Here is a 13,232-nt window from a genome sequence, read left to right as displayed (position 1 = left end):
TTTTTTTTTGAGACGGAGTCTCGCTCTATCACCCAGGCTGGAGTGCAATGGTGCAATCACAGCTCACTGCAACCTCTCCCTCCCAGGTTCAAGTGATTGTCCTGCCTCAGCCTCCCAAGTAGCTGGGATTACAGGCACGTGCCACCACGCCCAGCTAATTTTTGAATTTTTAGTAGAGACAGGAGTTCACCATGTTGGCCAGGCTGGTCTTGAACTCATGACCTCAGGTGACCCACTCACCTTGGCCTCCCAAAGTGCTGAGATTACAGGCGTGAGCCACCGCGCCTGGCCAAGACTTTCTACATAAGAAACTTTACATTTTTTATTTTAATGGTAACTACATTAGTCAGGGATTCTCAAGATACATAGTAGTATACAAAGATATTTAAAATTCTGACTCCCATTACCACAAAAGGAAGGTATTAAGTCTACTGAACCAATCATCTATCCCAAATGTTGTCTAGTGTGCTCTGCAGACCCCTGAGGATTCCTAAGACCTTTACACGGGGTCCACAAGGTCAAAATTACTTTCATACTACTACTAATGTTATTTGCTTTCTTTCCTAAGTTGACATTTGAATTGAGGGTACAAAAACAAAGGTGAGTAAAACTACAGTAGCCTCTCAGGCAATCACGGCAACATCACCGACAATACTAGTAGTCACCATGTTCTTTACTGCCAACCATCCACAGAAAAAAGAAGAAAAAGAAGTTTAAGAAAGCCAGTTTCACTTTAAAATGCTCTTGATGAAGCAGGAAAATTTATTAGTTCTATTAAATCTTGACCCTTGAGAAAATGTCTTTTAATATTGTGTATGACAAAATGGAAGTACACATATAGTGCTTCTGCTACATACTAAGTATGATGGCTCCTGTTAGGAAAAAGCACTTGTGCAGTTTATTTGCAAGCAGAATAAGCCAATTATTCATGGAACATCATTATTACTTCAAAAACAACTCACACGTAAACTAAGATTATTTAGACTTCAGCATCTGGCAGACATTTTCCTAAAAATGAATATGTAAGCCTAACACTTCAAGGAAAATAACTGGCAATATTTGTTGCCAATAATAAAATGTAAGCTTTCAAGCAAAAGCTGCAATCTTAGAAAACTTGCATCCATCAATGTGAACTTGAAAGCTTTGCGATACTTGAAAATTCTTCGAGTGAAATCTGTGTTAATATTAGTGATTGTAATTCTTTCACATTGTATAATGAAATGTGTCAACATTCAGAAGGTCTGCATAACTCAGTGAAAAATATTTTCCAAATGGCCTATGCAATGTATTTTAATGCAATGGAGTATAAAATGTTTATTGATATGGTTTCAGAATCCACACTGTAACTAACCTTTAAGAAACTACCATCTACCAAGTTTTGTTGTAGTATCAAAGAAAATTATCCACAACTATGTGCACGGCGTATTACAATAGTCCCCCTTTTTCTACTACATAACCATGTAAGGACAGATTTCCTTCACATACTTCAACCAAAACAAAATGAACAGATTAACTGCAGAAGCAGATATAAGAATTTTGTTGCCACTGAGATGTGCAATAATGTAAATTAATGTTACTCTTGCCCTAAACATTTTTGTTTTGGAAAACTAAGGTTAGATTTTTCATAAAACATATTATTTATGTTAACAATAAACCCATTAGATATCACTTTAAATGAATTAATAAATGTTTTAAACTGCTCAGTTTTAGTTTTAGAACAGTAAATGCTAATAGATAGAACCCACCTAAAAAAAAGTTCTCAGCCGGGCGCGGTGGCTCATGCCTGTAATCCCAGAACTTTGGGAGGCTGAGGTGGGCGGATCATGAGGTCAGGTGTTCAAGACCAGCCTGGCCAACATGGTGAAACCCCGTCTCTACTAAAAATACAAATTAGCCAGGTGTCGTAGCACATGCCTGTAGTCCCAACTACTTGGGAAGCTAAGGCAGGAGAATTGCTTGAACCTGGGAGGCAGAGGTTGCAGTGAGCCAAGACCGCGCCATTGCATTTCCAGCCTGGGCAACAGAGTGAGACTCCGTCTCAAAAAAAAAAAAAAAAAAAAGATGCCCAGGTTTTCAGTGAGTCCATACAAAGCCACTTTAATACTTAATAGTAAAAGAGAATAATGGGCCAGAGAGTAATAGGAAAAGCATGAAAGAAACATATATCAGAGAAGCCAAAGGATTAACTTCTCAAAAAAAGTACAAAAAATCAACCATGCAAAATGATGACAAGAAAACAAGCACGATGAGAACTAAAATGAGAAAGAATTTTGCAACACGGAGGTTATTAGCATTCAGAGAGCAGTGGAAACACAACAGGTTAAAGAGTGAATGAAAAGTGAGAGATGGAGGAACATGCCTGGTTTTTTGTTTTTATTTTAAAAGACAGGGTTTCACTGTTGCCCAGGCTAGAGTGCAGTGGCGCGATCACACAGCTCACTGCAGCCTCAAACTCCTGAGCTCAAGTGATCCTCCCATCTCAGCCTGCCAAGTAACTGGGATTACAGACTAAGCTAATTTTTTTTTTGAGACAGGGTCCTGCTTTGTTACTCAAGCTGGTCTCAAACTCCTGGGTTCAAGCAATCCTCCTACTTCAGCCTCCCAAGTAACTGGGATTACAGACTTGAGCCACTGCAGCTAGCTGACAATAGTGTAATAAAACTAGTTAACCCATAAAGGAGAGATAGGTCGGTTACTAGATGGGTATATGAAGTCAAAAGAGTTTTCAAGTATGGCAGCGATCTGAAATGTTTTAATTCTGAAAACAGAAATTCAGTAAACAGAGGAGGTATAAATATATCAGGAGCATAAGGTTTATGAAAAGGCAGGAGAGAATGTGACCCAGAGTTAGGACTTCAGCTAGGAGGAAGAATGCCTCTCTTCCATTATAAAAAGGAAGTAGAATAGGGTGAGCGAGGATAGAAGGTTTGGAGATGCAGTGGTAAGAAATTATAGGTCTTACATGATGAAGTCTATTTTCTCTATGAAACAAAAAACAAGAAAGGAAAGAGTCAGATTTCAAAAGGGGATAAAAAATTTAAAATAGTTTGTGGCAAGTGGAAGAATAAACTGGCGAGGTTATCTAGTGGGACTGCCTAACTATGCTGAGGGCCCACTTTAGAGTAACAATCACGATTTTAAAATGACACCCGTGAGCTGAGCATGGTGGGAGGGGCTTGGGGGGAATGTCTGTAGAACCAGCTACTCAGGAGGCTGAGATGGGAGGATCGCTTGACCCCAGAATTAGAAGGACAGCTGGGGAACATAGAAGACCCCATCCTTCATAAAAATTAAAACTAAAATGGCACCCATGTACTCTTTTCTCTGCATTGCCTTATTAAAATAAGCATCTGGGCTGACCGCGGTGGCTCACACCTGTAATTCCAGCACTTTGGGAGGCCAAGGCCGGTGGATCACCTAAGGTTGGGAGTCCAAGACCAGCCTGACCAATGTGGAGAAAGCCTGTCTCTACTAAAAATACAAAACTGGCCATGCGTGGTGGTGCATGCCTGTAATCCCAGCTACTCAGGAGGCTGAGGCAGGAGAATTGACTGCACCCAGGAGGCAGAAGTTGCGGTGAGCGGAGATTGTGCCATTGTACTCCAGCTTGGGCAACAAGAGTGAAACTCCGTCTCAAAAAAAAATAAAATAAAAAAAGCATCTGTTGTTACAACTCTTAAGTTGCTAATATTTGACATAGTAGAAAGCACCTTTTTCTATGATGTAATATATACATTTCTGATGTTTAAGTGGAGGGCATTAATCTCTCATAGGTTCTGAAAAAGTGCCACACTCGCCTTTCCATAGAAGGAAAAATAAAATGTGCCAAATACAATTTTGTCAAATAATGTAGAAATTATTAATAAAAATTAATTATAAAGCATTGAGGAAATGAGTGAATTAAAGGTAAATTGAAGTTTTTCAAAACTATATTTGTGCTGGTCTGGCATGGTGGCTCACACGTGTAATCCCAACACTTTGGGAGGCCAAGGCAGGAGGATCGCTTGAGTCCAGGAGTTCAGGACAAGCCTGGGCAACATGGCGAAATCCCATCTCTACAAAAATTACAAAAAATTAGCTGGGTGTGGTCCCTCATTAACAGATTTTCTTCATAAACACAGGTTCACTACTAACTATGTCTGAGAAAGTTTTATTTTGTAAATGGAGAAAATTAATAGATCCAAAGTTAAAAGTACTTATTTGGGTTGACACACAGTAGTCAAATTTCAAGTCTCCATTCTAAGGGATGGATGTTTACTGTTAAAAAGACCAAGTCAACTATTTCCTTTAAAAACAAAATTCAATAATTGCTACTTTCCTATTGTCGTATTTCTCAATGACGTCCTTTTTTAAAAAATCCCTTATTTCTAACATGATGTCTTATTAAATATTAAGATCTACAAAGTTTGTAGTTCTGGGGTTTGACTATTATTTCTTCTACAATGAAACCATAATTTCAATAAATATTACAATCAACACAAGATGATATTACGAAAAATATACAAACTCCCAATCAAAACTTTTTAAATGCTTCAAAATTAGCATTTAACTATCATTTTTACCTTACTTTTTTTTTTTTCTTTTTTTGAGACGGAATCTCGCTCTGTTGCCCAGGCTGCCAGTTCCGTGGCACGATCTCCGCTCACTGCAAGCTCTGCCTCCCGTGTTCACGCCATTCAGCCGCCTCAGCCTCCTGAGTAGCTGGGACTACAGGCGCCCATCACCACACCCGGCTAATTTTGTTTTTGTATTTTTAGTAGAGACAGGGTTTCACCATGTTAGCCAGGATGGTCTCGACCTCCTGACCTCACGATCTGCCCACCTCAGCCTCCCAAAGTGCTGGAATTACAGGCGTGAGCCACCACGCCCAGCTTTTACCTTACTTTTCATGACAACACTATTTTCATGGATTTTATAGATTTGTATCTGCACAATCTCCTAGAGTTTGGTCCAACCTCTTATCCCAATATGAACACTTCCTTTCTGGCTAACATATTTTTGACTGTTAACTGTCTTAATTCTTAGGACATAATTTCACTGAATATAAATAAGGTTAGTACAAATGGCCACACAGCAGATCCCCAATTGCCTAAATATCTCCTTTCCACAAGGACTATTAGCATTCCTGAGCTATCAGAATCAACTGGAGAAAGCAGAAGCACATAAGAAAAATTTGAAAGTATCCTAAGGGATTATTTCAACAATTTTCTAAGAAAACTCTCCAAAAGACAGAAGCATGCTAAAATTGAGGTTCTGAACAGACCAGGACTAGAGAGAAGTATTACATATAAAGCTGTTATTAGTATTAAAGCTACAAAAGAAAAAAGAGACATTAGTTTAAATACAAATTTTCAAATATTATGTAGCCCTAAAAATATTCAGTATTCACCTTGAGAGTATTAGCAAGAATTGATATATGTGATATGAACTTTCATAAGAACTGATATGCTGGGTTCACAGACATATTGTGAAAGAAAAAAAAAAAATGAAAGAAAAAAAAAAGAACTGATATGCTAGGTCAGATCCTGCTCTACCCAGCCCTGTATCACCTTGACACAACAGTATGAATAAACATGTAATGACATGGCATGGGTCAATTTAACAAGGATCTCCCATAAAATTATCTAACCTTCTGTTAAATACATTTACATTTCCAACCTATATCTCTAACTTTGCTAGCCACTGTTTTACTCAAACTTCAAAGTGCAATTCTAAGAATTCAAATCATTCCAATCTATCCTAATCTCCTGAATCACTTTGTTTCTCTCCAAACCTGGTTTGTATAGAAATCACATCTACCCAGAATATTTCAGCACATTTTTTGTTAATCTCTACAAATTCGTCTCCAAAATTTCTTAGCACAATTGCAACACAGACTAAGAATAGAAAAAAAAAAACAGGCAAGGATGCAGGAAAGGAAAAAGGATCCAGGGAGCTCAGTGAAAAACTAGCCTGTAATTCCTATACAGCGTTCAGTATCCTTAATCTGGAAATCTAAAACCCAAAACTTTTTGAGCATCAACATGACACCAAAAAAAATGCTCATTAGACTATTCTGGATTTTAGATTTTCAGATTAGGGATGCTCAACCAGTAAGTATATAATGCAAATATTCCAAAATTCAACAAAAAATTCTGTAATCTGAAACATTTCAGATGCCAAAGTTACCATCCTTTGGTGATATGGGCAAGTCCCTAAATTACAAACATACCTCTTCTTATATTTACAAACCGGAAACAATGGTAAAGAGTTGTTAGGTTCCCAGGCTTGCCCAATACCAGTCTAATCTGTTAATTCCACGGTATTCCTAAACCAGTCTTGAGTTCCAGATTCATTCATGTGGAAACAGTATATGAAAAGAGCACAGCCTATGGAGTCTGCCAGAGTCAGAAGGAAGTCCTGACTGCCAATTACTAGCTCTATGACTAAACAAAACTTAACTTTTATGAGTCCTAATTTCCTCGTATGTAAGACAGCACTGCCTGTCGTGTAGAGTTTGTAAGGATTAAAGATAATACAAAACCAACCAGCAGAGACTGCAATGGAGTAGGTATTCAATAAATAGAGGCAATTACATTACCCTCTACCCTTATCTATTCGCGCACTGTTTTTATACCCTATGTTGCCATAAGAACCCCATTCAGGTCCTGGCGCGGCAGCTCATGCCTGTAATCCCAGCACTTTGGGAGGCCGAGGTGGGTGGATCACCTGAGGTCAGGAGTTTGAGACCAGCCTGGCCAACATGGTGAAACTCCGTATCTATTAAAAATACAAAAATTAGCCAGGCATGGTGGTGGGCACCTGTAATCTCAACCACTCGGGAGGCTGGGGCAGGAGAATCACTTGAACCCGGGAGGTGTAGATTGCAGTGAGCTGAGATCGTGCCACTGCACTCCAGAGAGAGACTCCATCTCAAAAAAAAAAAAAAATCCCATTCCAGACTGGGCATGGTGGCTTACACCTGTAATCCCAACTCCATGGGAGACTGCAGAGGGTGGATCACCCGAGGCCAGGAGTCTAAGACCAGCCTGGTCAACATGGTGAGACCCTGTCTCTACTAAAAATGCAAAAATTAGCTGGGTGCAGTGGCACGCACCTGTAGTCCCTGCTACTCGGGAGACTGAGGCAGGAGAATCGTTTGGAGGTTGCAGTGAGCTGAGATCGTGCCACTGCACTCCAGCTTGGGTGACAGAGTAAGGCTCCATCAAAAAAAAAAAAAAATTCAGGATTTATTAGATGCAATTTGGGATTTGGAATCGAGAAAATCTGGGTTTGATTCCAGGCACCACCTCATACAAGCTACTGAACTTTAGGTTGGGTATTTAATACCTCTGAACCTCTAATTGTCCATCAGTTACTCAAAAAAAAAAAAAAAAAGAAGTGACGCAGTTTATAAACTGGCATAAAGTGTACAGTATCAGAAATGTTAGCTTTTACCTACTCCAAAGGGATCCTGCTCAAAAATTATCCGCCTTCTGAGATTAAATGTGCTAATGAAGGAAATGTCACAGAAGGAGGAAAGCAAGCTGAAGTGAGTAGCTCACAGTAACATACTGGGATGATATCCCCTTCATACTCCCAGACTTTAGAACATATTTGTTAACCCAAATAAAGCTCCTGGTAGAACTCCAGACAAAAAATAAAATTAAATTTTAAAGTTAAGCTGTATGAAGACTTCTCTGTCCTTACCCCAGCCTACCAATCTGCATCCTGACAAATCTTCTTAAGCAGTTTCTACTCCTTTTCACTCAGCTTTCCTTCCTATTTCCCAAAATAGTTCCCATAACAAAGGCAGTATGAACTAACTCTAAGGTACAGCACAGAGAACTGGCTAAACATGTGTGTTCAAGTTAAGCACTGTCCTTGGCATGAAAAATTCAATCTGTTCGTACTAAACAAAGATGGAAAAGTCTCCTCTGTATGTCTACATAAATACTATACAAAAACACTTTCAGTCAGGCATGGTGGCTCACATCTGTAATCCCAACATTTTGGGAGGCCTAGGAGGGCAGATCACCTGAGGTCAGGAGTTCGAGACCAGCCTGGCCAACATGATGAAACCCTGCCACTGCTAAGAACACAAAAAATTAGCCAAGGGTGGTGGTGGGCACCTGTAATCCCAGCTACTTGAGAGTCTGAGGCAGGAGAATCGCTTGAACCCAGGAGGCTGAGGTTTCAGTGAGCCGAGATCACGCCATTGCACTCCAGCCCGGGTGATACAGCGAGACTCAATCTCAAAAAAAAAAAAAAAAAAAAAAAAATGAAAAACACCTTCTGACAAGGTGCAGTGGCTTATGTCTGTAATACTGGCATACTGGGAGGCCAAAGCAGGCAGATCGCTTGAGCCCAGGAGTTTGAGACCAGCCTAGGCAACATGGCAAAACCTCATCTCTACAAAAAAATACAGAAATTAGCTGGGAGCAGTGGTGTGCACCTGTAGTCCCAGCTACCTGTGGGGGCTGAGGTGGGAGGATCTCCAGAGCCCAGGAGGTTGAGGCTGCAGTAAGCCATGATGGCATCACTGCACTCCAGCCTGAGCAACAGAGCAAGACCCTGTCTCAAAAAACAGAAAAAAAAGAAAAAAAGAAAAAACGCTTTCTATTTTCAATATGATTTATCCCATGGCAACTTTTAAAACCCTGTCCTTGCACACACGTGTGGTCTCAGCTACATGGGAGGCTAAGGTGGGAGGCTACATGGGAGGCTAAGGATTGCTTGAGCCCAGGAGGTGGAGGCTGCAGTGAATGGTGTTCACACACCAATGCACTCCAGCCTGGGTGACAGAGCAAGTCTCTGTCTCAAAAAAAAAAAAGAAAAAGAAAAGAAAGAAAAAAACTGTCCTTTTTAACGTAGAATCTTTTCAGATGTTTTGCTATTAATAATTACAATCTAATAAAGCCAACAGAACCAAAGAACTAATAAACTGCCCCAAGAACTTAAATGCACCACAGCCAAAAGAGTTTCTCAGCTACACACCTTAGCTAAACTGGACTACACTTTCAAACTATAGAAAAATGAAATGAAAAGTGAATCTCAGAACAAAAATCACCCAATCAATAACTTAGCTCACCTTATTTAAAAATTCTCAAAGCACACATCAACTGCATACTTTCACTGAGAAGAGGTATATTTATGAAGAGTATTAGTTATAAATAACCCAATCAGGTCACAGGAAGGATATAGAAAGACCTCAACAGACACCCTAATGGATATTTCTAATATTATTCATTCCCCATTCTTAGCACCAAAGTCATCAGCACCACCTACCACATCAACTTCCACATCACTTTCTGAGTCTGACCCTGTCTGAGTCCCTTAGGGAGGCAACTAGTGGCCTGGATCATGCAGCCCAATGAATAAAGGCTACTAAGGTATTTAGATCATCATTGCTTTGTGTGAATTCTTTTTTTTTTTTTTTTCCAGTATAAACAAAACACCTCACTGGTGTCAGATTTAGAATTATACCCCACCCCACCCCCGCAAAAAACGAAAATAAAAAAACGGGGCCTGCACCATGGCACTAACATTTTATAAAGTGAGAGACTGTATGAGAAATAACATGACTTAATTAGAGATATTAGCAAAGAAGTTTTAAAGTGCTTCAAAGTTACATGATCGTAGCAAGAGGAGTAAAGGAAAGGGGTCAGAGAGGGGTAAAAAAAGCATTACAGCATACAACTACCTGAAAAAGAAATAGTACACAGGTTAAAACACGTTTACAGTTACCAACAGTTGCCAACACATAGTTACCACACTATATACTCGTCAGATTTCCCAACACGCAAAACAAAAAGAAGCCACCCTGTATGAAGTACTTATCTACTGACTGCTACAGAGAAGACATAACTTTTCTGGAAAGGGAGCAATTTAACTTACTGTGCTCTCCTTTTGGCTTTCAAAAATCTTTAAAACTTTCAGCAAATTAAGGTTCTCCTCAATTTCAAGGCTTTTCATGTTAAGTTGAATAAAAGTTGCCTATTTTTAATATTGATAAACTACAAGATCACTTTTATATTTGCAAACTATACCCACTTTTCTACTAGATTTTTAAGTTTCGAAGGGCTAAATATAAAGTTTGCATAAACAAAGTGATACAGTAGATGTGGCAGGTATTCAACAAGTTTACTTATCCGAAGAATTCCTAAAGTAAAAACTTGACAAAAAAATTGTGAAGATAAATTCCGAGTAGTGCTACTGAAGATACAATGTTACTAACATCAAAATTGAGAAATATTCAAAACATTCTGAAAACAGCATCTCCCTCTAAAAATAAAGAGGGAAAGCATTTGCCAACACAGAAACATTGGTTCTTAAAAATTATAATCACATGGGAGGCATTTCTATAAATAATTTAGTTCTGAATTGCAATAACCCTAACCTTTCAAAGCACGTTCTGGCTTTGCCTTACCAAAAGCAAGAGCATTTCTGGTGGCTTTATATTTATACAAAGGACTGTGCTACTTTGTTTCTAGTGCAAACTGTTGGTTTACACAGTTAAAGATCTTCAAAACAAACTACCACACACAATTCACTTCCAATCATCCAAAAAGAAATGAACAAACCAGCAAGATTCTGTCACAAAGTCCCAAGAGTTTTCTAATTTACAATAACTGATATTTTTACGTTGTAGTTCGGAGTATTTGGATTCATATACTATACATTTACTTAGCTTGTTAAGGGAGAAACCTCAGAAAATAAGCAACCAGCGATGACACCAGTCTATTTTAAGTTACTTATGAAGCCTACAGTTCAAGAACTTTTGGGAGAAGGGAGAGTATTTAAGCCGTTTTTCCAAGGAGTTAAAAACAATTCGTGTTTGATAATTAATGATAGCAGCCCTAACAACCTCTTAGAATACATTACGGTGGCGCGGAAGTGAAAACGATGGTGGGGGGGGGGGGGGGGGACCCGACTTGAAAATGGACAAGCAGGCAGCTTTACAAACCTTCAATTAAAGGAATTTTAAGATTAACTTCTCTCAAACGCCCTCCCTCACTCCCCACACCCGCTTCCTCCTCTCCTCCGGGAGGTCGGTGTAATGTGACTCATGACAAATTTTTTTTAAATAAATAAATAAATAAAAGACACACCCTCTGGGGGCTGAAACTGACATAATCGCCCCCACCCCACCCTCCGCCGACACACAACACACACCCCGCTGGTCCTATCCCTTCTGCGGCTTGAGCCTGGTCCCTGCCCTCTCCTCTCCCTTCTCCCGTCCCGGACCTCCTCTCCGGGCGCAGAGGCGGCGCGGCGGCAGCAGGGGGGTCTCCGGGACGCCAGCCCCGCGGACTGGAGGCTACCTGGGGGGCGCGCGACCCCGGTGGCCCGGCCCTGGGGAAAGCGGACGCGAGGGGGGCGCCGGGCTGCGGCAGCGGCGGGCTCCCGGCTCCCTCGCCCATTTTCTCTCCCCTTCCATCGATTTCCACTACCACAGCCACTTCCTGTATCGCAGCCCGACTACCTCAGCCCGGCCACTCGCTCTGTCCCCGGTTGGGGCTGGGGTTGGGGCTGCGGTAGGGGCTCGGGCTGGTGGCAGCCGCTGAGGTCAGGGCAGTTCCCCACCCCGCCCAGTGGGCTGGTCACTCCGGCGGGTCCTCGACCCGGCCAGCGCCCGCCGGCCGCCAGCACGCCTCACCTGTATGTAGTTGTTTTCACAGTAGTCCGCCACCCGAGTCAGGTTCTGGTAACTCTCGATCAGCGCCCTCTTGCCAGACGGGATCTCCTCCTCTAGTAACATCTGCAGCTCTGCCATTTTCCACCCCTCTGCATCGCTTCCTCTCGCGTTAAAGAGACAGAGGCAGCAAGGTCCGCCGAGGTTCCGAGCACCTCACAGCCCGGATACAAACCGACTACCCGCCCTCCCGCCTGGTATTGTGGGACGGCACCTCCTCCCCTTCTTCCTCACTCTCTCGGGTCTCCCTCCACCCACTTCGCGCAGCCGCCTGAACCTCGTTCTCTCGCGAGCCTTCATTTCTTCCCCCCTCCCCACGCCGGGCGGCGGGATTTTTTTTTTCTTTCGCACTGTCTTCTGGGAATTGTAGTCTCTCTTAGACTAGGCTGTCCGTCCAAAGCGCATGCGCGCAGACACCTCCGAAAACAACGAGGCAGAGCGCAGAAAGCGGAGACCGAAGGTGGAGGGAGGGGGCGGTGTTGGGGGGAAGTCCGGAGTTTCCTCACAGCTCCGGAAGGTGGCGCCACAGGGTGATTCTGGGGGAATGAAATCGGTTCCCCAAGTTTCATGTGAAACTTGGCAGAACTTGGTTAATTAGGAAATGTCAGTGAATCAGGGACATCCATTCACAGAAGGATTAACAAGGGACAGAGTACGGAAAACTAGATTTTTACTTCCTCTGCCTTCTTAGAAATAACGCGAGTCAGATTTACTTTCTGAACTTTCGCCCCCATCAATTAATTTAAAATTTAGCAAAGATTTCTTGATTGCCAGCTGTTTACCAAGCGGTGTACTGGACACTGCGGGTACCAGTTGAGTACGAATACTCCATACCCTTAAAGACTCAATTATAAAATAAACATACATAGCTTGTAGGGCTTTCCTGTCCTAATTTTTCTTTTCTGTGACTCTCCTTGGCATGTAATCTTCCTACACTTTTAAAGTCAAGTGCACAGTTTTTTAGGGGTGAGGGTTGCTTGTTTGAGACAGGATCTCACTCTTACCCAGCCTGGAGTACGGTAGCGGTGGCGCAATCACGGCTCTCTGCAGCCTAGACCTCCTAGACTCAAGTGATCCTCATGCCTCAGCCTCTGGAGTAACTGGGACTACAAGCGAGGGTCACTATACTGGGGCTGAGCTTTTTAATTTTTTGTAGCGACAGGGATCCAATTTTGTTGCCCTCGCTGGTCTCCAACCCCTGGCCTCAAAGCAATCCTTCTGCCTCAGCCTCCCAAAGTGCTAGGATTACAATCATTAGCCACCCACCCTGGCCCTTCGTTTTTTGCTTCTGGATTTTTGTTTTGTTTTTATCACCTGCTTTGGTATAGTCTCAAAAGGCCCTATATTTCAAGCTCTTCACTTCAACGGGAACATTAGATGCTTCAGATATAATCAGCTACGAAAAGTGTTGTCCAAAGGCCGAAGAGGAAACTAAAGATCATTGTAAAATCCATATGTCCATGTATCTCCATAAAGTTATTTAGAATCAAAATAACTATAGGATTAACAACATCACTCAACCAAATTAAAAATTGCCATCACCAGGTATTTATTGAAT

The 13,232-nt window shown here is 41.6% G+C and overlaps 1 protein-coding gene across 13 annotated transcripts in view; it reads right to left on the bottom strand.

The window, feature by feature from the left end:
- Positions 1 to 11,978, bottom strand: part of ABI1 (abl-interactor 1) — a 116,558-nt gene extending 104,580 nt beyond the window's left edge. For 12 of the 13 annotated variants that reach the window (XM_011927278.1, XM_011927277.1, XM_011927279.1 and 9 more), the window contains exon 1: positions 11,639 to 11,978. In XM_011927278.1, the coding sequence (XP_011782668.1) occupies positions 11,639 to 11,755 (117 nt within the window). In that variant the 5' untranslated portion in view covers positions 11,756 to 11,978. The remainder of the gene's footprint in view (positions 1 to 11,638) is intronic. The other variant, XM_011927282.1, reaches the window with a different exon arrangement.
- Between the last annotated feature and the right edge of the window lie 1,254 nt (positions 11,979 to 13,232).

This window comes from Colobus angolensis, unplaced genomic scaffold (genome assembly GCF_000951035.1).
Source record: "Colobus angolensis palliatus isolate OR3802 unplaced genomic scaffold, Cang.pa_1.0 Scaffold707, whole genome shotgun sequence".
In the NCBI taxonomy this organism is placed as follows: domain Eukaryota; kingdom Metazoa; phylum Chordata; class Mammalia; order Primates; family Cercopithecidae; genus Colobus; species Colobus angolensis.
The sequence above is the reverse complement of the archived record's forward strand: the minus strand, read 5'-3'. Positions and strand labels throughout refer to the sequence as shown.